Genomic DNA, 27391 nt, shown 5'->3' on the forward strand with positions numbered 1-27391 from the left:
GTACTTTTCAGTGTACAAATCTTTCACCTCCCTTGTTAAGTTTATTCCTAAGTATTTGATTTTTTTGGATGCTATTGTTAATAGAATTGTTTTCTTAAACTCATTTTCAGACTGTTCACTGCTGATCTATAGAAACAGAACTGGTTTTTGTGTGTCAATCCTCAACCCTGCAACTTTGCTAAATTTTTTAATGAACTCTAGTTTTTTATGTGTATTCCTTAGGATTCTCTATACATAAGACTATGATATCTGCAAGTAGAAATGGTTTTACTTCTTCCTTTCCAATCTGAATGCCTTTTATTTCTTTCTCTCACCTAAATGTCTTGGCTAGAACCTCCAGTACAATGTTGAGTAGAAGGCATGAGAGCAGACATATTTCTCTTACTCCTGATCTTAGGGGAAAGAATTTAGTCTTTTACCATTAAGTACAATGTTAGCTGTGGGTTTTTCATAAATGACCTTTTTTATCAGGCTAAGGAAGTTACTATAAGGTATTTTCATAATGAAATTTATATCTTAGTAATAAACCAAGGCTAAGAAAAACTTTCAACTGAACTTTCCAGAATTACTGGACCCAATCTGAAACTACAGTCTTTTGATCCAGCTGCAGCTCTATATTTCAAACCTACAATAAAGGTATAGTTTCCTTAACTACATAACTTTTTTTAAAATTAATTAATTTATTTATTTTTGGCTGTGTTGGGCCTTCATTGCTGTGCATGGGCTTTCTCTAGAGCGGGGACTACTCTTTGTTGCGGTGCACAGGCTTCTCACTGCAGTGGCTTCTCTTGTGTTGTGGAGCATGGACTCTAGGCACGTGGTCTTCAGTAGTTGTGGCACGCGAGCTCAGTAGTTGTGGCTTGCGAGCTCTAGAGTGCAGGCTCAGTAGTTGTAGTGCATGGGCTTAGTTGCTCCATGGCATGTGGGATCTTCCCGGACCAGGGCTCGAACCCGTGTCCTGCGTGCATTGGCAGGCAGATTCTTAACCACTGTGCCACCAGGAAAGTCCCACATAACCTGTTTTTAATGCAAGCTAATATCCTTCAATGTTAGTTGAGATAAGAGTTTTAATGAAAGTTCTACCAAACCAATCTTGCAAGTTGTTTTTCCTCCTAACAAATGTACATTGTTTTCTAGAATGTGTACACTGTACATAAAAGCATATGTTCTTTTTAAACAAGTGTCATTAAAGCACCCAAAATACGCAGCTAAAACCATTTAAGATATGCTCTTCCTGCCAAGGAATCCTAAATAGTCAGGTGATACACTAAGAAACAACTGCCTAACCCACGGTCAAAGATTTGCTCTTATGTCTTGTTCTAAGATAATGTAGACCAAAACAATCACTCTGTCAAAATGTCCATGTCAAATGAGGGCATGTATATAGTCTAAAAAAAACTGTATTCATTATCATGTCCAAACCACTGAGATAAATGTAATACACCAAAAATTCGAACACAAAAATGTTGAAATTATTTATGATATTCTAGTCTCCAAGTATATATCTTTACCTCAAAAAATGCTTAACCATTTTCAAGTCATGGAATGAGAAAAGAGTAAAGACCTCACAAGTGCAGCATAAACTCCGTCAGGTAAACTGCTCCCCTTTACAAAATTACCTGTCTTTTTTTTAGTGTGCTATGTGATATCTTAATGAACTGAAAGAATCAATTAGCTTCTAAAAAAAAAGTTACCAATTCTCTTCTTATGAGCCGGATAAAGTTCTGCATCGTAAAAATCCTTTAGTATGTTGCCAGTTATCAAGTTTTTTCCATATAATTTATTTACATTTTAAGAATTCATTAAGTTTTCCATTTACCTCCTATGAAATTGTTTTATTATAATAATATGTCTTCTGAGCTCTCAAGAGTATTTTTCACTTGTCATTATAATTCAATTAATAACATATTGATTATAGATATGCTCAATAGTACATTTAATCATTTTTTCATTCAGTGAACATTTAATGAATGACTGCTATCTGCTAAGGGTAAATAAGACAAAGTCTCTGCCTTCCTGAAACTTATATTCTAGTAAAAGAAGTCAAATAACTCAAACAAATAAATAATTCATACAGAGATAAATGTTAAGGTGACAGAAAAGGCAATGGGATAGAAAGTGACTGGGGGGCAAATACTGTTCTCTAAGGAGATGACCTGAAAACTGAGAACTAAATAATAATGAAAGACTAGAGCAAGGGCTTTCCAAGCAGAAGAAACAGCAGGTACAAAAGCCCTAAGATGGAAATAAACATGGTGTGTTTGAGGAAAAGAAAGAAAACAGTGCCAGCTGGCCCACAGGAGATGAGGGATAGAGTGGTAGGACTTTGTCGGCCATAGATTTTATCTAGTTGCAATAGGAAGCCAGTGGAGGATTGTAAACAGAAATGGCATGACGTGATATATCCTTTAAGAAGATTACTCTTGCTGCTATGTAAAGAATGAAATGTAAGGAGGAATGAATAATAGCAGTTAACGGAAAATAATATTCTTTCTTTACACTGTTTCTTAGTCTGCTCTGTCCCTTTCTATTCCTAATTCCATCAACGGAATGCTGGTTCTTATATCCTTCTCCTACCTGGGCTACTTCAGAATATCCAAACCAGTCTCCCTGATTTCACAGCTAGAGTATGTGTGCGTATAGGCGCATGTCTGTGCATGCGTGTGTGCGTTTGTATGTGTATGTTTTGATCAACAGTCTCAAAAACTCACTACTACCAACAAAACAAGATCCAAATTCCTTGGCATTCAATAACACTGCAGTCTAGTAACAAACCACCTTTCTGGCCTCATTTCCCAACACCAATTTGATAGACTCTACTCTTCCACTATATATGGTCTACACACTCTTCCCTGGACAGAGCTTATGATGCCACTGCTTCCATGGCTCTGACCCCTTTCCTTATTCTTTCCTTAGATTCAAAGTCTCTCTCTTCCTCATGGCTCAGGATACATTCTCCTTGACTATCCGGGCAGTAGCTGTTTGACTATGACCACAGCATTTTTACATCACAAGCCAGTATACACAAGTTTCACAATTCTACATTTAACTTTACTTCAAGCAACGCACTTTGGTATCTTCTATTCTATGCTACTTCTTTTTCAAATGACTCACTAAAATGATTGAATAGACTACTTAATGGGTTTCAACCTTCAGTTTGAAAAACAATTTTAATGCATCCTTCTAGACATTAATTGTTAACATATCATACATATCCTGGTATTGAAAGAGGCAACTTATAACTACCAAACTACAATGGCCTTAACCTTAAGGATAGGACAGGGTATCTTATACTTCATTTTATGTACCATGATGCCAAACACAGTATTTATTAATCCTTACCGAAGAGAAAGACTGATATTACATATAGCTATCATATTTATGATCAGATACGATGATTGACTGTTTTGTGTTCCCATCAACTTGTTTCAAATTGTAGTTATGATGGTCAAAATGGCTAGTTTTTAATAACACTTTGATCTATACTTTCTGCCTTCCTACCTTACAGGATTAAACAATGGTTTTGCATAGTGGGAGAACACAGTAAGTACTCAATAAGTGCTCATTTCCACCATTCCTTCAGAGGTATAAGAAAATCTCTATATGGAGGACACCTATTACCATTCACACTGGGCATGCTTCTCTTTAATCACAAATACTCGGGGTACTTCTGCTCTGCCTAGGAAGGCATTGTAAGTCCAGTGTCCTCATGTGGTCCTTTCAGCTTTGCCAAAGTGGGGATAAGAGTAAGCCTTTTGTTTCAATGGAATGACAACTATTAAGGTTAAACGGCCTCTCCTGCTGTCAGCACTAAGGTTCTTGATCATTAAAGTCCTATTAAAGTTGTTGACTCTTTCAAAAACATCTTCAGTAATTTGAATTAAGAAAATGAAAAATCAATGAAGTGATCTAAAATCTGTACTGAATGGTTTCTTCTCTGGCAAAGGACCCAACTTATAAGATAAGCCAATGGGGCAATGTATATTCTTAATTTTCAAATCTCAAAGACTCAAAAGTAAAATTAACTTCACCATGAGATGATTCGCAGAGGCTCCTGAGGAATGTGGAACAGCTAAAGGTACTCTGCTTCCCATTACTTCTACCTCCTGAGCCTGTTACGACCTCTTGTAGGTCTAGAGGGACAGGGTGAATACACAGGTAACAAATGTTCTGTACCACCTAGACCAGGCTCAGTGTAACCATCAAGGTTTTAGGCAGAAAAAGAAACCCAGGACCTGTCCAAGAAAGAATCTGAATTTCTTTATCAGGTCTGAAACTACCTAAAAGCTCCCTAGTGGGCTATAGGCATCTTGGGGTAATTGTGGGCCAGAGCAAACTACTCTGTGCTCGCCAGACCCTCTGAAGTCTGGGAGTACGAACCTCAACATTTGTTGGCTATTGTCTCCTCAAGGCCAGACCCAGGGTTTCAACAATCTTAGGGCTCTGTTTAAGATAGCCATCTGGGGACTTCTCTGGTGGCACAGTGGTTAAGAATCTGCCTGCCAGTGCAGGGGACACGGGTTCGAGCCCTGGTCCAGGAAGATCCCACATGCTGCAGAGCAACTGGGCCTGTGTGCCACAACGACTGAGCCTGCGCTCTAGAGCCCACGAGCCACAACTACTGAGCCCGAGTGCCACAACTACTGAAGCCCGTGCACCTAGAGGCCGTGCTCCGCAACAAAAAGAAGCCACCACAATGAAAAGACTGTGCACCGCAATGAACAGTAGCCCCCGCTCGCTGCAACTAGAGAAAGCCTGCAAGCAGCAACAAAGACCCACCTCAGCCAAAAATAAATAAATAAATAGATAGATAAATTTTAAAAAAAAGATAGCCATCTGGAATTACTCTGTCATTCACTAACAATTTAAAATCATCTACTTTAATTCTCACTGCATTGCCCCAGTAAAAAACCCCACTAACTTGGAGTAGCTTTATATGCAAGATTTTAGAACTAAGCTTTTTAAAAAAACTTTTGATACGAACATATTGTATGTAGAGCGGCAAAATTTCAAAAATATGACTTGCTTCAGGGATATCTTTTCAGAATGAAAACAAAATCAAATCACTCTTTTGACAGTGAATTACTTTCCCCATATAAGCTCACACTCAAAAGCAAATGAAAGGTAAAGCCAAAATTCTATTTATTTTAAAGGGTGCCAAATCTACGTTAACTTTTTATTTAATATGTCAAATAAAAACACTGCCTTAGAAAAAAGGATCATTAAATAGAACTGGGTGGGGGCCTAAAAAGTGTAATAGCAATACAGGCTTAAAGATTAAAAATATTCTTGTGCTGCTTTCCTGCTCTTTGGCTAAAACATCCCCCCACCCCTCCCTTTAAATCATCCCGTGTCTACCAATATTTGTTTTCTTGTTAGATCCACTTTTCAGAAGTGAAGTATAGGTTATTCAATTGGATTCTTCCTTTAACACTCATCCTCTGACACATTCCACTAAATTAGAGATTTATTTATATTGATAAATATCCCTTTAAAAAACAAATATATCTTGGAAAGGTTAATTCTATATTACCTTTCAACCTCAAAGAAGAGAGGGAGGGAGGACGAAAGAACAGGAGGGAAGACAGGAGAGAGGAGAAGACATAATTTGAGAAATAAAGACACTAGGACTATCAGAAGAGGACAGAAAAGGATGAGTGAACCATGCCTTAAGAGAGGTAGGGTAGGAAACCAGCCAGAAAGTCTCAGACCTAAGTAAATAAAATGGGAACAAAAAGCCTTCACTGGAGAGAGCAGAGATCAGGTACAGTCCAGGTGATAAAAGCCACACATGCTACTCCAGTGCTATAGACAAATACTAGATTAAACAATTTACAGGGCATATCAAAGTGATACTATGGGTGATAAGCCTATCAATAAGTCAGAATTGATAGACAGAATGCATTGAATGAAGTTTACTCAAAGGTTTTAAAAGCTCAATTCCAAATACTTTACTAAATAGTCTCTTTACTCGCGTGTTAAACAAAGGTTTTTGCTAGATTTCCAATGAGCGTCTCCCAAGGGCCACATTCATGTGGGTGAAATAATTATAAAAGCCACATGTTTATCAGTATTGAAAACATATGGCCCAAAAATACACTCTGTGCTCTAAAGGTCAAGAGAAGGTTTTATTTTTAGTATCTTCAAAGCTGTTATTTCTTAGTCCTTTTGCCATGTTTAAACTAGCCAGATACTTCCTTTAATATACTAGAAATATAAGACAGAAAAGAAACTCTTTAAAATAAAACATTTCCTGCCAAACTGCTTTGCCTCAAACTAGCAAAACATTTTTGACTAGACCATTGAACTTTGCTCCAGTTTTATCCTTCATTCAGTATTAAAGCTACCATCTACTACACATGCATCAAATGCTAGACACCAAGAATACAAAACTGAACAAAACAGAATCCCTACCTTTGAGGTAGTCATAGTCATTTGGCAGAAAGAGACATATAAACAAATAATTATAAGACTACATGATTAAGTTTTACAATAGGAGATATGAACAGAGCATTGTGCAAATAAAGTGGTAAAAGCCACTAAGTCAGCCTGGAGGAAAATGCTAAGCCTCTTCAAGAGGATTTGACATTTAAATTCATCTGCAATGAGGCAATTGGGTTAGTCAATATGTAAGGGCCCTTCTATTTAAAAAAGGGCAGGACAAACAGTTGAAGGTCAAAGAGATCTTGTTTGTCAAAAATGGGTGGTTCACCCAGCTATTCTACTTCTGGGTATTTATCCAAAGAACAGGAAAACAGTGATTTGAAAAGATATATGCACCCCTATGCTCACTGCAGCATTATCTACAGTAGTAAAGATATAGAAATAACCTAAGTGTCCATCAATGGATTAATGGATGATGTGGCATGTGTATGTATGAGTGTATACACACACACACACACACATACATGCACACGAGGGAATACTACTCAGCCATAAAAAAGAATGAAATTCTGCCATTTGTGACGACACGAATGGACCTTGAAGGTATATGCTAAGTGAAATAAGCCGCATAGAGAAAGACAAATACCTATGATTTCACTTGTATGTGGAATCTAAAAAAACAAAACAAACAAAATAAAACAAAAACAAACCTATAAATACAGAGAACAGATTACTGGTTACCAAAGGGGAAGGAGGTTGTGGGGCAGGGTGCAATGGATGAAGGGGGTCAACTGTATGGTGATCACTTTTTAGTGCATACAGATGTCGAATTATAGTGCTGTACACCTGAAACTTATATAATTTTAAAAATGGCTAATATAAACAATTCCAGTTTGTTGCTTATTACTTTAACCTCTGTACTAAAAAGAGAATATTTAGTCATTCAATCCTCATCTTCTCCCCCAAACTTGTCCCCTTCCTATATTCCTTTTTCCAGTAAATGATAATACAATCTAAAACTTAACCTTCCACAGCCAACTAATCACCAATTTCTATTGATTTATATTCCATACTATTTCTTTATTCTGCCTATTTCTATCTCCAATGGCTACCATCATCTCTTACCTTGGAGACTTCCAATGGCCTCCAAAGAGTTTTCTTGTCTCTGAGATCCCTTCTGCCAATCAGCCAATTCTTTATACTGTAGCCAAAGTGATCTTTCCAAAACCCAAATCTGATCATATGACAACCCACCTTAAAATCATTCAACTGCTCCTTACTGCTCTCAGAAAAAGTCCAAACTCTTCAGCATAATTGTCAACATCTGGCCTGGCTTGCCTCATGTTACCATCTTTTATATTCATACTGAACCTCTTGCAGTTTCCTCAATAACCAGTGCTCACTATCCTCTGGAAAGCCTCCTAAGACTCCCTCAAGAGAGAATCAGGTGACCTTCAAAAATGATCTTTCAGCATCCTCTGCTTCTCCATCATCATACTTACCACACTATACAGTATTTTAATTACTTATCTTTCTCTCCCAGGAAGCTAAAAATTCCTTAAGGTCAGAAACTGCCTTACACATTCTTGTATTTACTATGTAAAGCATTATGCCTGCCTGGCACTAACATATAGATGGTACAAGATAAAGATTTGTTGAATGCATGAATGAATGAATGAATGAATGAACTGCAAAGAAAGAGAAATTCAATATCCTACAATTTGCCATAATAGTTATTAGCTACATTACAGAAACCTAATCCTTTAGCAAGACCATATTTAAGCCAGGAGCCTATCACAATTAACCCGTTGAGACAGAAATAAAGAACACTCAACATAAACTCAAAATTCAAATAAACTTAGAGTATATTTATGTCTTCCAGTTTAGATAGCGTAAGCGGACTATTTTTTGGAGAGAATACACATATATCAGAACCATGATATGTTACACATGTAAAAAAGTTATAACTACATATGCAATATATTTTCACAGGTAAAATGTTGAGTTTGCTTTTTAACATATATGAAAGCTGCACCTCATCACTGACTCACCGATTCTTTTCCAGCTCATTGTGTGTAGACCTAAAAGGCAGGAAAAAAGGGGGAAAAAAAGAGTATTAGCCATGTTTTGTTGCTGAGGCTATAGAAAGGGGGATTAGTTTAGGTACTGCTAAATAAATTCACCCAGTTAATTTATTTAACAATGCAATACATGGTCAGACTTCTATCTATCTCACTCATCAAGAAGAAATAGTCTATGTTCATTAAGACTGTTCATTGAGGTATACTGTTTTCAGTTAACAACTCTAAATATTTTGAAATTAGGATCTCATTATCATTTTTAATAAAATTGATACTAGCAAGTACCCTCTTGCCTACTTCTAGGGTCCTACGTTTTACTGATTTGTAGACATCATATTAGAAATTTTAATTCAAACATAATCCCATTTTTTTTGTTTTAAAAAAAAAGGTATATGTACTTCCGTGTCCTCTTCTATCTCCACTTACTTACTCCTAAACATAGGGAGAGAAAAAGTTTTGGCCACCACAGAAGCTGAAACAGGCTTGCCTTATTGCTAAGTGATACAGACAAATTCAAGCCTTCCTTCCTTGAATGTGAAACATAAATCAAAACGTTATACAAGGGAAAAAAATAACATGAACAGAAGAAAATATATTAATAAAATAAAAAACACATGTTTAAAAGACTGAGAGGATACACCTCAAAATGCTAACAAAGTCTTCTATTTGTGACTTTTTTACATTTTACTTATTAGTATTTGTTATAATAATACTTACCATCAATTGAACAAGCTGAGTGTCTGCTAAACAGTTAACATACATTACCTCATTTTATCCTCCAAACAACCCTCGTTTTATAAAAAAGAATACTGAGGTTCAGAGAGGTAAAGAGACATGCTCTTGTCCCAAGAATATAAGTCGCAGCCATGATTTAAGCCTACGTCTTTGTTACTCCAAACCCCAAGTTCTTAACCACTCAGTGACAAGCAATACTGAAGAGAGGTTAAAGGCACAGACTCTAAGGCCTGACTGACTGGGTTCAAATATTGTGTGGCCTTTTAAAAGTCCCTTCATTTCTCTGTGCTCAGTTTTCTCATCTACGAAATAGGAAAAATAACAGTACTTGCCTCATATGATTGTTATGAGGAATAAACAAGTTTATGTTGAACATCAAAATATAACAAACTCTACCTAAAGTTAGCTATTATTAGAATTATGTTATACTAAGTTCTCTTGAATAAACGTATTACTTTTACAATAGTTTAGCATTAACAATAACGGAATTTTATAAAGGAAAATTTAAGTTCCTGTCATCAGAACTGAAACTTTGAGCATTTAATATATTCTGGTTAATGTCAAAAGCCTTCAGATTATTACATTACTGATTACTTTAATCTGATTTATTATTTTAATGGATATTTAATAATCAAATTTCTAAATTTTAACAGTAAGAATATTTTTGTCAGTCTCATAATTTGTGGAAATTTTACCCACTGTCTTAGTTCAAGAGCCAAAAGGCTTCTTTGAATTACTGTCTACTGTCCACCTTTTGCTTTCTTAGCAGTTTAAGGTCCAAGTGACACAGGATGAAAAAGACTGATGTTCATTTTCTTTTTTTTTTTTAAACATCTTTAATGGAGTATAATTGCTTTACAATGGTGTGTTAGTTTCTGCTTTATAAAAAAGTGAATCAGCTATACATATATCCCCATATCTCCTCCCTCTTGCGTCTCCCTCCCACCCTCCCTATCCCACCCCTCTAGGTGGTCACAAAGCACCAAGCTGATCTCCCTGAGCTATGTGGCTGCTTCCCACTAGCTATCTATTTTACATTTGGTAGTGTATATATGTCCACGCCACTCTCTCACTTTGTCCCAGCTTACCCTTCCCCCTCCCCGTGTCCTCAAGTCCATTCTCTACGTCTGTGTCTTCATTCCTGTCCAGCCCCTAGGTTCTTCAGAACCATTTTTTTTTTAGATTCCTAATATATGTGTTAGCATACGGTATTTGTTTTTTTCTTTATGACTTACTTCACTCTATATGACAGACTCTAGTTCCACCCACCTCACTACAAATAACTCAATTTCGTTTCTTTTTATGGCTGAGTAATATTCCATTGTATATATATACCACATATTCTTTATCCATTCACCTGTCAATGGACACATAGGTTGCTTCCATGTCCTGGTTATTGTAAACAGAACTGCAATGAACATTGTGGTACATGACTCTTTTTGAATTATGGTTTTCTCAGGGTATATGCCCAGTAGTGGGATTGCAGGGTTGTATGGTAGTTCTATTTTTAGTTTTTTAAGGAGCCTCCATACTGTCCTCCACAGTGGCTGTATCAATTTACATTCCCACCAACAGTGCAAGAGGGTTCCCTTTTCTCCACACCCTCTCCAGCATTTACTGTTCGTAGATTTTTTTTTTTTTGCTGTACGCAGGCCTTTCACTGTCGTGGCCTCTCCCGTTGCGGAGCACAGGCTCCGGACGCGCAGGCCCAGCGGCCACGGCTCACGGGTCCAGCCACCCCACTGCATGTGGGATCCTCCCGGACCGGGGCACGAACCCATATCCCCTGAATCGGCAGGCGGACCCTCAACCACTGCGCCACCAGGGAAGCCCCTGTTTGTAGATTTTTTGATGATGGCCATTCTAACTGGTGTGAGGTGATACCTCATTGTAGTTTGATGTTCATTTTCAAGAGATTATCTTAATAAAAAAACACCTCTCTCTCTCTCTCTGGAGATGTAAAATAAAATCTCAAGATGCTTTAAGAGTTCAGACAAATTAATGGCAAGGATATGTATGACTCAGATGGGAGAAACAATAAAAACACAGCATTTTTAGTATAACACAGACTCAGACTTCAAAACTCAATAAATTACAACCAAATCTCTACCACATATAAGTATTTATAAAAAGGTTTAAGTTCTTTTTTGTTTGAATGAAATGTCAAAGTAAATCAATAAGTTAGAAGAGGGTAAAGGTGTATTTTAAAGAGATTTAAAGCAAAAAAATATTGTCCAAAATTTGAACGTGTAATCAATAATAAAATTTTCCACGCACCCCCTCTTAGTAAGTTTTGGTTTAATTGCCTTAATCTGAGAAGAAAACTCAGAACAAGTAAAACAAAAACAATGAAATACTATAGTAAGGGGACCTCTCTGGTGGCACAGTGGTTGAGAATCCGCCTACCAATGCATGGGACAAGGGTTCGAGCCCTGGTCCGGGAAGATCCCACATGCCTTGGAGTAACTAAGCCCATGCTCCATAACTACTGAGCCTGTGCTCTAGAGCCCACGAGCCATAACTACTGAGCCCGAGTGCCACAACTACTGAAGCCCGCGTGCCTAGAGCCCGTGCTCCACAAGAGAAGCCACTGCAATGAGAAGCCCGCACACCGCAACAAAGAGTAGTCCCTGCTCGCCGCAACTAGAGAAAGCCCAACGAAGACCCAACGCAGCCAAAAAATTTAAAAAATAATTAATTAATTTAAAAGAGCAAGAGAGAGAGAGAGAGAAGGAGGATAAAAAAAAAAAAGAAATACTACAGTAAGTAATAAATGGAAATAATCTATTTAGAGAGACGAAGACTATGTACCGTATACTTATTTCAAACAGTCTGGCATCCCACATATGGCATTAAATGCAAAGATATATATCCGGGCTTCCCTGGTGGCTCAGTGGTTGGGAGTCTGCCTGCCGATGCAGGGGACACGGGTTCGTGCCCTGGTCCAGGAGGATCCCACGTGCTGCGGAGCGGCTGGACCCGTGAGCCATGGCCGCTGAGCCTCTGCGTCCGGAGCCTGTGCTCCACAACGGGAGAGGCCACAACGGGAGAGGCCACAGCAGTGAGAGGCCCGCGTACCGTAAAAAAAAAAAAAAGATATATATCCAAAGATAACCAATTGCTGAGTTCCAGCATTATATTGAGCCTACTATCAAAGCTAGCACCAAAAGAACATAATCTGAACCACTGCTGTGAACAAAATTAAAACAGCAGGTTCTTCCCACCTCTCTCAGATTTTTCTTTATTATCTTCTTAAAAAATATAAAATGATAGCTAAGTATATGAACTTTTCCACCAAACCAGAAAATGTATGCCATATCTAGTTATACCACTAGTAAAATTGAACAAGATTTCCAAATACCAAGAAGCAAAAATGATCATGTATGTACTAATCTTTATCATATTGCCGTATTCTTCCAATTTTTAAAAAATGCATCAGTAGTGTTTACTCCTATTTTGATGACTTTTTTGCCTCTAATACCAAGTCAACAAATACTGAATATCTTCAATGTTCAAAATTGGCTTAAGCTGCAAGGAATCAGAGACAGTCTCTAGCTGGTAGATTAAGACGTTTACAGGAATAATTATAACTCAAGGCAAAACAAATATATTAAGAAATGTACAAAGTGTTGTGGGGGTTTAAAGGATGCAGAGTTTACATACAAATGGGGCTATCAGAAAATGGGGCTTTAGAAAAGGGGACATTTGGTCTGCGGCTTACATGATGAGTACATTTGCTACTACTAGAAACCAGACCTGGTAGGGAGAAGACATTCAAAGTGGAAAGGATATAGCAGAAGCAAACAAGCAGAGTTGAGAAGTCCAAAGCAAAACGAGAGAACAAAAATGGAAAAAAGCCCTGAGTTTAAATATTAGCCCTATCATTCACATTAGCTGTGGAACTTTGAACAAATTATTTAACCTCTCTAATAGTTTTCTCGTTTGTAAAACTGGAATAATACCACATGCCTTGGCTGGGTTACTGTGAGAATTAGAGAATAATGTAAAAGCATCAGCACCTAGTAAGTATTCAGTAAATGTTAGCCACTGCAAATATTCTTATTATTTTTAACAAGACTGAAAATATACTACCTAAAACAATGTTAAATATATTACATGGGGCAACAAATTGAGAGGTTCTTAGTAACACTTGGAATTAGCCTGGAAACAAACAACCAACCATAATGATTAAAAAAGAAACTGAAGGAAAAGATAGGTGTTTTGATCATTTAGTCAGCTGTGAGGGCAGTATAAGATTTAAGGTATGATGTCTAATTATACGTACAAGCAGAAAATAATGATCCAAACAGTGCTGACAGAGAAGTTGAACGCATCACATCCTAGCACACTCAGAAACAACCGCTTTGCTTCCCTGAGCCTATATGCCTGACCAAGCCCTTCCAATAATATGCCATTAAAATAACCCATTATGATAAATTCCCTATAAAGCTGAGATGTTCCAAATAATCCATCTGGTTAGCACACCTTTCTTCTCCAAACAAAAATACACCTCTGAGAACAAACACTATGAACTGTCTTCCTTTCAGACACCCTTACTCTGAATGCTTAACAACTTCCAAGGACAGGGATAAAGACATTTCTATCATTTTATCATCAAATCACAGGTAATCTTTTTCGCAAATACTATCCCTTTAAGAGACACGCTAACGCATGCTCTGTTTGAGTGGGAGTCATTATCTCAACCAAATCTGTGATTTCTCACTGACTACAACACTGCTCTAATATGTAAACTTTTAATTCTTTAGGGTGCAGTTTGGTGGCAGTCAATGAAATGAAGCATAGAACTGAAACTGCACAAAATGGTACCATTTGGCTCAAGAGTAGTACCACCATGGAAGGAAAATAAAAGCCTCCGTTCCCAGAATTAATATTCTCTTCCAACAAAAGAAAAGACTTCTATCTTTGTTGGATTAATGAGCCAACCCCTAATTTGTTAACATTTTCATTTCACTTATTTTCTAATCCTAAAGTGCCTAATGGATGTTGTCCTCTGCACAATGAAAAGAACACATTCTATGACGCTAAATGAATATTTTCTAACTGTATCCTAAAGCTTAAACTTCAGCTTTATTAGAGCAGGGGGTCTCTGAAGTATATACCTAAAGGGGGTTGAAAAATAATTGGCTGAATAGTGAAACTTCTATTTATGTTTCTTCTTCTTCTTAAACTTTATTCTGTATTTATAAAATATTAGTACAGTAATACATGTATACAATTATCAACACATACAAATATATTAGGTATACAGAATTTTTTTGCTGCTAGTGGTATATAATAAAGTGGTCAATAAAGTTTGAAGAACACTGTAATAAAAGAAAATCATGCCTATTTCAAGAAAGTAATTCTTTCAAAGAAGTAGTTTTGTACATTTATTTCTATCACAAGTACATATTTTTAAAAAAACATTAAAGACAGTAAAACTTGAATACTGCACACTTTTAGGGAAAATGCCTCATAAGAAACGTACTACTTCTTCCATAACAATAACAAAAAAACCCCACCACAATAACTAAGACCACAAAAAAGCAAGTGTCTAAACAGGATGCATAACAATAACTACAATTAATAAGTTCTTCTTAAAACTTACTATCAAAGCTGAATATATGCATACCTTATGACTCAGCATTTCCCCTCAGAGGCATACACCAAACTAATATACATAAATATGCTCATCAAAGGACATACAAGAGAATACACATTATTTTCATACTAGCCCAAAACTGGAAACTCAAATGTCCATCAATAGTAGAATGGATGAATAAATTATGGAACATTCATATTGATATAATGTAATACTATAGAGCACTGAGAATGAACTATTATGCAATAACATGGATGAATTTTCAAAATTTCAACATAGTGCTGAATGAAAAAAGGCAGACACAAAAATACACACTGCATAACCCCATTCATATAAAGTTAAAAACTGGCAAAACCAATGGTATCAAAAGAAGATTGTGCTTATCTCAGGTAGGGTTGACAGTAAGTCTATAATATTTTATTTCTTCACCTTTGTGAAAATTCATTGAGCTATACACTTAGGATTTATACACTTTTCTGTATGTAAATTTTCAATAAACAAAAAATGAAAAAATTACACATGAATCAAATTCAGTAAAAATCAATTCTTATTTCAAATACAGCAAACGCTCTAATTTGTCTCTGGTAAATCTTTTGATATATTACATAAATGTCCCTAAGTTATGCACTTTGTAAAGCATAATTTTCAATAAATTTAAGTACTAAAATCATACAGAGTAAGTTCTCTAAGCACAATGGAATTAGAAATCAGTAACAATAAGATAACTAGGAAAATAGCAATATTTGGAAAATAAGTGACAAATCAAAGAAGAAGTGACAGAGAAATTAGAAAATATTCTGAACTGAATGATAATGAAAACACAACATGTCAAAATTTGTTGGATGTATCTAAAGCAGTACTTAGAAATGTTTAGCTTTAAATTCTTCTATTAGTATAAAAAAGAAAGGTTAAAAAGTTATGGTCTAACTTTCACCTTGAGAAGCTACAAGAAGAAGAGCAAATTAAGCCCAATGAAATAGAAAAGGAAGTAAGAAGTCACAGGTTAAAGAATGAATCACAAAGAAAACAAAGTATCTTCAGCTGGATGATAAAGAAATACAACATTTCAAAATTTGTGGCATGCAGCTAAAGCAGTGTTTAGAGAAAAATGTTTCTAGCTTTAAATCCTTATGTTGGGGTGGGGGGCAGTGATGGAGTCCAAAATCAATGCCTTCCACCTTTAGAAGGTAGAAAAAAAAGCAAACAAAACCAAAAGAAGGTGAGCAATGGATCTCAACCGTGTGGGCTATTTTTCCCACCAGAAGATATTTGGCCACATCTGTAGACATTTTTGGTTATCACACCAGGGAGACGCTACTGGTATTTTGTGAGGAGAGGCCAGGGATGCTGCGAAACATCCAATAATGCTCAAAACAGAATTATCTGGCAGAAAATGTCAATAGTGCTGGGGTTGAGAAACTCTGAAGTAGAGGAAGAAATAATAAAGCCAAGAACAGGAATAAACAAAATAGAAGACAGGAAACAACAGAGAGTATCAGTAAAACCAAAAGTTGACTTAAGAAAAAAACAGTAGGGTTTCCCTGGTGGCGCAGTGGTTGAGAGTCCACCTGCTGATGCAGGGGACACGGGTTCGTGCCCCAGTCCGGGAAGAGCCCACATGCCGTGGAGCGGCTGGGCCCGTGAGCCATGGCCGCTGAGCCTGCGCGTCCAGAGCCTGTGCTCCGCAACGGGAGAGGCCACAACAGTGAGAGACCCGCATACCGCCAAAAAAAAAAAAACAAAACAAAAAACAGTAAAACTGATAAACTTTTCTAAAACTGATGAAGAAAAAAGGCAGAAATTACCAACACAAAAAAAGTAACTAATATCAGGGATAAAAGACAGCACATCACTACAGATACTACACACATTAAAAGGATGATAAGAGAATATTATGAACAGCTTTATGCCAATAAGTTCAACATGTAGATGAAATGGACAAATTTCTTGAAAGATACAAATGATCAAAACTAACTCAAGAAGAAATAGAGAGTTAGTGTCAGCCTTGCATCTATTATGGAAATTGAATTCATAATCAAAAACCTGCCCACAAACAGAAGACCTAAATAGACATTTCTCCAAAGAAGATATACAGATTGCCAACAAACACATGAAAGAATGCTCAACATCATTAATCATTAGAGAAATGCAAATCAAAACCACAATGAGATATCATCTCACACCAGTCAGAATGGCCATCATCAAAAAATCTAGAAACAATAAATGCTGGAGAGGGTGTGGAGAAAAGGGAACACTCCTGCACTGTTGGTGGGAATGTAAATTGATACAACCACTATGGAGAACAGTATGGACGTTCCTTAAAAAACTACAAATAGAACTACCATATGACCCAGCAATCCCACTACTGGTTATATACCCTGAGAAAACCATAATTCAAAAAGAGTCATGTACCAAAATGTTCATTGCAGCTCTATTTACAATAGCCTGGAGATGGAAACAACCTAAGTGTCCATCATCAGATGAATGGATAAAGAAGATGTGGCACATATATACAATGGAATATTACTCAGCCATAAAAAGAAACGAAATTGAGCTATTTGTAATGAGGTGGATTGACCTAGAGTCTGTCATACAGAGTAAAGTAAGTCAGAAAGAGAAAGACAAATACCATATGCTAACACATATATATGGAATTTAAGGGAAAAAAATGTCATGAAGAACCTAGGGGTAAGACAGGAATAAAGACACAGACCTACTAGAGCATGGACTTGAAGATATGGGGAGGGGGAGGTGTAGGCTGTGACGAGGTGAGAGAGTGGCATGGACATATATACACTACCAAACATAAAACAGATAGCTAGTGGGAAGCAGCCGCATAGCACAGGGAGATCAGCTAAGTGGTGTGTGACCGCCTAGAGGGGTGGGATAGGGAGGGTGGGAGGGAGGGAGACGCAGGAGGGAAGAGATAAGGGAACACATGTATATGTATAACTGATTCACTTTGTTATAAAGCAGAAACTAACACACCGTTGTAAAGCAATTATACTCCAATAAAGATGTTAAAAAAAAAAGTAATGGTACCATAAGAGCAAGGAAAAAATTAGCGAGAACAACAACAACAACAACAGAAAAACAACCTGCCCACAAAAAAAACTCCAGGCCCAGAAGTATTTATTGGCAAATTTTACCAAGCATTTAGGGAATAAATAATACTAATTCTACAGAACATATTTCAAAAGATAAAGGAAATGGGAATATTTCCCAATTCATTTTGAGGGCAGTATTACCCTGATACCAAAACCTGACAAAGAACTTACATTGAAAAACAAAACAAAACAAAACCACAGACTACCATTCCCTCAAGAACACAGACACAAAAATTCTTGAGAAAATATTAGCAAATGTATAGAAACTATCAGTTTACAATAAAAAACTTGTCTGGTCTTTGTCCCAATTTCCTGGGACAGAGCTTCAGAAACCTTGGAATTTCCTCAGTTATAGGAGTGTCTCTGTTATTCATGGTGGGCTCCTGGACCACTCTTGAGTTTATGCTAGGGAGATAACTTAAATTGGACTGGTCATGCCAGAAAGACCAGCCATGTAATTAGAGGATTCAGGCTTTGAGCAACTGATATCAGCCAACCTCTGGGGAGAGGAGGGTCACTAGAGAGTTCAATCACATGGTGAATGATTCAATCAACTGTGACTACATAATGATACAGAAATAAAAACTCTAGAATCCAAGGTTCAGGTGAGCTTCCTGGTTGGTGAACACATCAATCTGCCAGCAGGGTAATGCATCCTGATACTACATGTAGAGGACACAGAAGCTCCATGCCCAGGATTCTCCCGGACCTCACCCTATGCATCTCTTCATTTGGCTGGTCTTTATTTGTATTATTTATAATAAAACTTGTAATCATAAGTATAGCACTTTCCTGAGTTTCATGAGTAGTTCTAGTGAACTACTGAACCTGAGGGGATTGTGGGAACACCTAAATTTGTAGTCAGTTGGTCATAAATGTGGGTGGCCTGGGGACTCTTAAACTTGCATCTGGCAACTGTAGTGAGGGCAGTCATGTTGGGGACTGCACCCTTAAACTTGTGGAGTCTGTGCTAACTAAAGATGTTAGTGTGAGTATTGCAAAATACACCATGACCAACTAGGGTTTATTCCAGGAATGCAAGATTAGTTTAAGGTTCAAAAAAATGAATCAGTGCAATTAACCATATTAACATAATAAAAAATAAAAACCACAGTATAATCTCAATAGATGTAGAAAAAGCATTTGACAAAATTCATGCATCCATTCATGATAAAAACTTTCAGCAGATTAGGAAATAAAGGAATTTCCTCAACTTGTTAAAAGGCATCTACAAAAAAATCTACAGCTGTCATATCAGTGGTGAAAGAATATATGTTTTCCCAATATCAGAAGCAAGGCAAGGATGTTCACTCTCATCAGCTTCTATTCAGCCACTGTACTAGAGGTCCTAGACAATGAAACTAGGCAAGAAAAATAAATATCATACAGAAAGGCAAGGAAAAAGTAAAAATATCTTTAACGTAAACAACATCATTTAGTGTCTATTTAGAAAATCCTGAAGAATATACAAATTACTAGAGCTAATAAGTGAGTTTAGCGAAGTAGGTTTACAAGGTCAATATACCAAATTCAATTGCCATATACAATAGCATCAAAGAATATTAACTACTTTAACAAACATTAACTAATTTAAAAAAGTATGCACATTACCCACACTCTGAAAAACTACAAAATACTGCTGAATTTTAAAAACATCTAAATAATTGAATGAATGGGGAGATATACGATGTTCATGCATCAAAAGATTCAATGTTGTTCAGATGTGTCAAGTCTCCCCCAAATTAATCTACAGATTCAATGCAATCACAATCAAAGCTCTAGTAGGCTTTGTTGTGGAAAGTGACAAGCAGCTTCAATAACATATGTGAGAATGCAAAAGACCTAGAATAGTCAAAGGAACTTTTGAAAAAGATGAACCAATTTGGAAGGCTTACGCTACCTTATTTCATGACTTACTAGAAAAACTGCAGTAATTAAGACCGTGTGGTATTGTAGTAAAGATAAATATTTAGATCAATGGAGCAGAATAGAGAGTTCACAAATAGATTCATATATACATGGTCCTTTCATTTTTTACAAAGATGCCAAGGCAACTCAATGTAGAAATGTCTTTTCAATAAATGATACTGAAACAACTGGAGGTCCATTTGCCAAAAAGTGAACTTCAACCGTTACCTCACACCTTCTACAAAAATTAACTCTAAATGAATCTCAGATCTAAAAGAAAACTTAAGAGAAAATTTTGTGATCTTGGATTATGCAAATATTTCTTAGGACATAAGAAGCATGAACCAGAGAGATTGGTTTAAGATGGCGAGTAAAAGGACAGTGCGCTCACTCTCTCTTGCGAGAGCACCAGAATCACAACTAACTGCTGAACAATCATCAACAGGAAGACACTGGAACTCACCAAAAAAGATACCTCACATCAAAAAACAAAGGAGAAGCCACAATGAGACGGTAGGAGGGACACAATCACAATAAAATCAAATCCCATAACTGCTGGGTGGGTGACTCACAAACTGGAGAACACTTATACCACAGAAGTCCACCCACTGGAGTGAAGGTTCTGAGCCCCACATCAGGCTTTCCAGCCTGGGGGTCCGGCAATGGGAGCAGGAATTCCTAGAGAATCAGACTTCGAAGGTTAGCGGGATTTGATTGCAGGACTTTGACAGGACTGGGGGAAACAGAGACTCCACTCTTGGAGGACACACACAAAGTAGTGTGCGCATCAGGACCAAGGGGAAGGAGCAGTGACCCCGTAGGAGACTGAACCAGACCTACCTGCTAGTGTTGGAGGGTCTCCTGTAGAGGCATGGGGTGGCTGTGTCTCACCATGAGGACAAGAACACTGGCAGCAGAAGTTCGGGGAAGTACTCCTTGAGCCCTCCCAAAGTCCGCCATTAGCCCCACGAAAGTGCCAGGTAGGCTTCAATGTTGGGTAGCCTCAGGCCAAACAACCAACAGGGAGGGAACCCAGCACAACCCATCAGCAGAAAAGTGGATTAAAGTTTTATTGAGCTCTGCCCACTAGAGCAACAGCCAGCTCTACCCACCATCAGTCCCTCCCATCAAGAAACTTGCTCAAGCCTCTTAAATAACCTCATCCACCAGAGGGCAGACAGCAGAAGCAAGAAGAACTACAATCCTGCAGCCTGTGGAACAAAAACCACATTCACAGAAAGACAGACAAGATGAAAAGGCAGAGGATTATGTACCAATGAAGGAACAAGATAAAACCCCTGAAAAACAACTAAATGAAGCGGAGATAGGCAACCTTCCAGAAAAAGAATTCAGAATAATGATAGTGAAGATGATCCAGGACCTCAGAAAAAGAATGGAGGCAAAGATCAAGAAGATGCAGAAATGTTTAACAAACTCCTGCAAGAACTAAAGAACAAACAAACAGAGATGAATAATACAATAACTGAAATGAAAACTACACTAGAAGGAATCAATAGCAGAATAACTGAGGCAGACCAATGGATAAGTGACCTGGAAGACAGAATGGTGGAATTCACTGCTGTGGAACAGAATAAAGAAAAAAGAATGAAAAGAAATGAAGACAGCCTAAGAGACCTCTGGGACAACATGAAACATAACAACATTTGCATTATCGGGGTCCCAGAAGCAGAAGAGAGAGAGAGGAAGGACCAGAGAAAATATTTGAAGAGATTATAGTCAAAAACATGCCTAACATGGGAAAGGAAATAGCCACCCAAGTCCAGGAAGTGCAGAGAGTCCCATACAAGATAAACCCAAGGAGGAACACGCCGAGACACACAGTAATCAAACTGGCAAAAATTAAAGACAAAGAAAAATTATTGAAAGCAGCAAGGGAAAAATGACAAAAAACATACAAGAGAACTCCCATAAGGTTAACAGCTGATTTCTCAGCAGAAACTCTAGGAGCCAGAAGGGAGTGGAATGACATATTTAAAGTGATGAAGGGAAGAACCTACAACTAAGATTACTCTACCCTGCAAGGATCTCATTCAGATTTGATGGAGAAATCAAAAGCTTTACAGACAGGCAAAAGCTAAGAGAATTCAGCACCACCAAATCAGCTTTACAACAAATGCTAAAGGAACTTCTCTAAGTGGGACACACACGAGAAGAAAAGGACCTACAAAAACAAACCCAAAACAATTATGAAAATGGTAACAGGAACATACATATCGATAATTACTTTAAACGTGAATGGATTAAATGCTCCAACCAAAAGACACAGGCTCGATGAATGGATACAAAAACAAGACCCGTATATATGCTGTCTACAAGAGACCCACTTCAGACCTAGGGACACATACAGACTGAAAGTGAGGGGATGGAAAAAGATATTCCATGCAAATGGAAATCAAAAGAAAGCTGGTGTAGCAGTACTCATATCAGATAAAATAGATTTTAAAATAAAGAACATTACAAGAGACAAGGAAGGACACTACATAATGACCAAGGGATCAATCCAAGAGGAAGATATAACAATTATAAATATATATGCTCTCAACACAGGAGCACCTCAATACATAAGGCAACTGCTAAAAGCTATAAAAGAGGAAATAGACAGTAACACAATAATAGTGGGGGACTTTAACACCTCACTTACACCAATGGACAGATCATCCAAACAGAAAATTACTAAGGAAACACAAGCTTTAAATGATACAACAGACCACATAGATTTAATTGATATTTATAGGACATTCCATCCAAAAACAGCAGATAACACTTTCTTCTCAAGTGCGCATGGAACATTCTCCAGGATAGATCACATCGTGGGTCACAAATCAAGCCTCAGTAAATTTAAGAAAACTGAAATCATATCAAGCATCTTTTCTGACCATAATGCTATGAGATTAGAAATCAATTACATGGAAAAAAAATGGAAAAAAAACAAAAAATACATGGAGGCTAAACAAGATGTTACTAAATAACAAAGAGATCACTGAAGAAATCAAAGAGGAAATCAAAAAACACCTAGAAACAAATTAACAACGAAAACACAATGATCCAAAACCAATGGGATGCAGTAAAAGCAGTTCTAAGAGGGAAGTTTATAGCAATACAAGCCAATGTCAAGAGACAAGAAAGATCTCAAATAAACAATCTAACCTCACACTTAAAGGAACTAGAGAAAGAAGAACAAACAAAATCCACAGTTAGTAGAAGGAAAGAAATCATAAAGATCAGAACAGAAATAAATGAAATAGAAACAAAGAAAACAATAGCAAAGATCAATAAAATTAAAAGCTGGTTCTTTGAGAAGATAACAAAATTGATAAACCATTAGCCAGACTCATCAAGAAAAGGAGGGAGAGGACTCAAATCAATAAAATTAGAAATGAAAAAGGAGAAGTTGCCACAGACACCACAAAAATACAAAGCATCCTAAGAGACTACTACAAGCAACTCTATGCCAATAGAATGGACAACCTGGAAGAAATGAACAAATTCTTAGGAAGGTATAACCTTCCAAGACTGAACCAGGAAGAAACAGAAAATATGAACAGACCAATCACAAGTAATGAAATTGAAACTGTGATTAAAAATCTTCCAACAAACAAAGTCCAGGAGCAGATGGCTTCACAGGTGAATTCTATCAAACATTCAGAGAAGAGCTAACGCCCATGCTTCTCAAACTCTTCCAAAAAATTGCAGAGGAAGGAACATTCCCAACTCATTCTATGAGGCCACCATCACCCTGATACCAAAACCAGACAAAAATACTACAAAAAATGAAAATTACAGACCAATATCACTGATGAATATGGATGGAAAAATCCTCAACAAAATACTAGCAAACAGAATCCAACAACACATTAAAAGGATCATACACCATGATCAAGTGGGATTTATCCCAGGGATGCAAGGATTCTTCAATATACGCAAATCAATCAATGTGATACACCATATTAACAAATTGAAGAAGAAAAACCCTATGATCATCTCAATAGATGCAGAAAAAGGTTTTGACAAAATTCAACACCCATTCATGATAAAATACTCTCCAGAAAGTGGGCATAGAGGGAACCCACCTCAACATAATAAAGGCCATATATGATAAACTCACAGCAAACATCATTCTCAGTGGTGAAAAACTGAAAGCATTTCCTCTAAGATCAGTAACAAGACAAGGATGTCCACTCTCACCACTATTATTCAACATAGTTTTGGAAGTCCTAGCCACGGCAATCAGAGAAGAAAAAGAAATAAAAGGAATACAAATTGGAAAAGAAGTAAAACTGTCACTGTTTGCAGATGACATACTATACATAGAGAATCCCAAAGATGCCACCAGAAAACTATTAGAGCTAATCAATGACTTTGGTAAAGTTGCAGGATACAAAATTAATGCACAGAAATCTCTTGCATTCCTATACACTAATGATGAAAAGTCTGAAAGAGAAATTAAGGAAACACTCCCATTTACCACTGCAACAAAAAGAATAAAATACCTAGGAATAAATCTACCTATGGAGACAAAAGACCTGTATGCAGAAAACGCTAAGACACTGATGAAAGAAATTAAAGATGATACAAACAGATGGAGAGATATACCACGTTCTTGGATTGGAAGAATCAATATTGTGAAAATGACGATACTACCCAAAGCAATCGACAGATTCAATGCAATCCTTATCAAATTACCAATGGCATTTTTTACAGAACTAGAACAAAAAATCTTAAAATTTGTATGGAGACACAAAAGACCCCAAATAGTCAAAGCAGTCTTGAGGGAAAAAAACGGAGCTGGAGGAATCAGATTCCCTGACTTCAGACTATACTACAAAGGTACAGTTATCAAGAAAATACGGTACTTGAACAAAAACAGAAACATAGATCAATGGAACAGGATAGAAAGCCCAGAGATAAACCCACGTACTTATCGTCAACTAATCTATGACAAAGGAGGCAAGGATATACAGTGGAGAAAAGACAGTATCTTCAATAAGTGGTGCTGGGAAAACTGGACAGCTACATGTAAAAGAATGAAATTAGAACACTCCCTAACACCATACACAAAAATAAACTCAAAATGGATTAGACACCTACATGTAAGACTGGACACTATAAAACTCTTAGAGGAAAACATAGGAAGAACACTCTTTGACATAAATCGCAGCAAGATCTTTTTTGATCCACCTCCTAGAGTAATGGAAATAAAAACAAAAATAAACAAATGGGACCTAGTGAAACGTAAAAGCTTTTGCAAAGCAAAGGAAATTATAAACAAGATGAAAAGACAACCCTCAGAATGGGAGAAAATATTTTCAAACGAATCAACAGACAAAGGATTAATCTCCAAAATATACAAATGGCTCATGCAGCTCAATATTAAAAAAACAAACAACGCAATCCAAAAATAGGCAGAAGACCTAAATAGACATTTCTCCAAAGAAAACATACAGATGGCCAAGAAGCACATGAAAACCTGCTCAACATCGCTAATCATTAGAGAAATGCAAATCAAAACTACAATGAGGTATCACCTAACACCAGTTAGAATGGGCATCATCAGAAAATCTACAAACAACAAATGCTGGAGAGGGTGTGGAGAAAAGGGAACCCTCTTGCACTGTTGGTGGGAATGTAAATGGATACAGTCACTATGGAGAACTGTATGGAGTTTCCTTAAAAAACTAAAAATATAACTACCATATGACCCAGCAATCCCACTACTGGGCATATACCCAGAGAAAACCATAATTCAAAAAGACACATGCACTCCAATGTTCATTGCAGCTGTATTTACAACAGCCAGTCATGGAAGCAACCTAAATGCCCATCGACAGACGAATGGATAAAGAAGATGTGGTATATATATATACAATGGAATACTACGCAGCCATAAGAAGGAACGAAATTGGGTCATTTGTAGAGACATGGATGGATCTAGAGGCTGTCATACAGAGTGAAGTAAGGCAGAAAAAGAAAAACAAATATCGTATATTAACACATATATGTGGAACCTAGAAAAATGGTACAGATGAACCAGTTTTCAGGGCAGAAATAGAGACACAGATGTAGAGAACAAACATATGGACACAAAGCGGGGAAAGTGGCATGGGGGGTGGTGGTGGGATGAATTGGGAGATTGAGATTGACATGTATATACTAATATGTATAAAATGGATAACTGATAAGAACCTGCTGTATAAAAAATAAATAAAATTCAAAAATTCAAAAAGAAAAGAAGCATGAACCATGAAAGATAAACATGTAAACTGGACTTCCTCAAAATTTAAAACTTTTGTTTTTCAAAAGACACTGTTAAGAAGATGACAAAGGCATACCACTGAGGAGAAAACATTTGTAAACCACATATGTAACAAAGAACTTGTATCCAGAATTTACAAAGAACTCTTACAAGTCAATAAGAAAACAACTAAATAAAATAAAAAGCAAAAGACACAGACCCTTCACCAAAGAAGATATATCAATGGCAAACAAACACACAATAAGATATTCAAAATCACTAGGAAAATGCAAAATAAAACACAGTGAGATACTACGACACACCCACTAGAATGGCTAAAATTTAAAAGACTGACAATACTAAGTGCTATCCAGGATCTGGAGTTACTGGAAGTACCCTACACTGCTAGTCAGGATGTAAAATGGTACAGCCACTTTGGAGAATGGTTTCGTAGTTTCTTTATAAAGTTATATACACACTTACTATATGACCCAGAATTCTACTCCTACGTAGCTAAGAAAAATGAAAACATATGTCCACAGAAAGACCTGTTCATAAAAGTATGTAGCATCTTTACTTATAATAGCTAGAAACTATACACAACCTAATGTCTATCAACTGGTAAATGAATAAACAAACTGTGGCATATTCATACAATGGACTCAGCAATATAAAGGACTTAGCTACTGACTCATAGGAAAACATGAATGAATTTCAAACAACATTATGCTAAGTGAAAGAAGTCAGACACAGAATAGTATATACATGATTCCATTTATATGAAATTCCAGAAATGGCAAAACTGTAGTGACAAAACAGATCAGAAGGTGGAGATAAGAAACTGACTATAGAGGCATGAGGTAATAATATTTTGAGATAAAAAAAGTTCTGTATCATAATTGTGTTGGGGGTTGCATGACTGTATACACGTCTAGTCACTGACTCATACACTAAAAATTGAGGAATTTTATTGTATAGAAATTACACTGCATCAAAACTTTTTTTTTTAAGTTATAAACCTCATCCTACAATTGAGGCAATACTCTAATCTACCATAAAGTGCTCAGGAATGAGACTAAAACATCAATTCCTTATTCTAGAAGACTAATAATACAAATTACTAGAAAGTGCATAATTTAAGCGCTTTGGGGAATATCTGTTCTTTCATCTACTTAATTTTTTTTCATATCTGGCATATGATTAATCTGCTGCCAGTCAAGAGTATAGACAGTCAAATCTTCATCTTCATAACAGGAAGTCAACAGATAACAAGCAGGATAAATTCCTAATTTAGAAATATGAGAGCAAACAGTAGAAGAAA

General features: G+C 36.8%; 1 protein-coding gene across 2 annotated transcripts in view; it reads right to left on the reverse strand.

Moving 5' to 3' along the window:
• Positions 1-27391, reverse strand: part of MXI1 (MAX interactor 1, dimerization protein) — a 99220-nt gene that overhangs the window by 41037 nt on the left and 30792 nt on the right. For both annotated transcript variants that reach the window (XM_060099771.1, XM_060099780.1), the window contains exon 3: positions 8436-8465. In XM_060099771.1, the coding sequence (XP_059955754.1) occupies positions 8436-8465 (30 nt within the window). The remainder of the gene's footprint in view (positions 1-8435; positions 8466-27391) is intronic.

Source organism: Mesoplodon densirostris, chromosome 1 (assembly GCF_025265405.1).
Source record: "Mesoplodon densirostris isolate mMesDen1 chromosome 1, mMesDen1 primary haplotype, whole genome shotgun sequence".
In the NCBI taxonomy this organism is placed as follows: domain Eukaryota; kingdom Metazoa; phylum Chordata; class Mammalia; order Artiodactyla; family Ziphiidae; genus Mesoplodon; species Mesoplodon densirostris.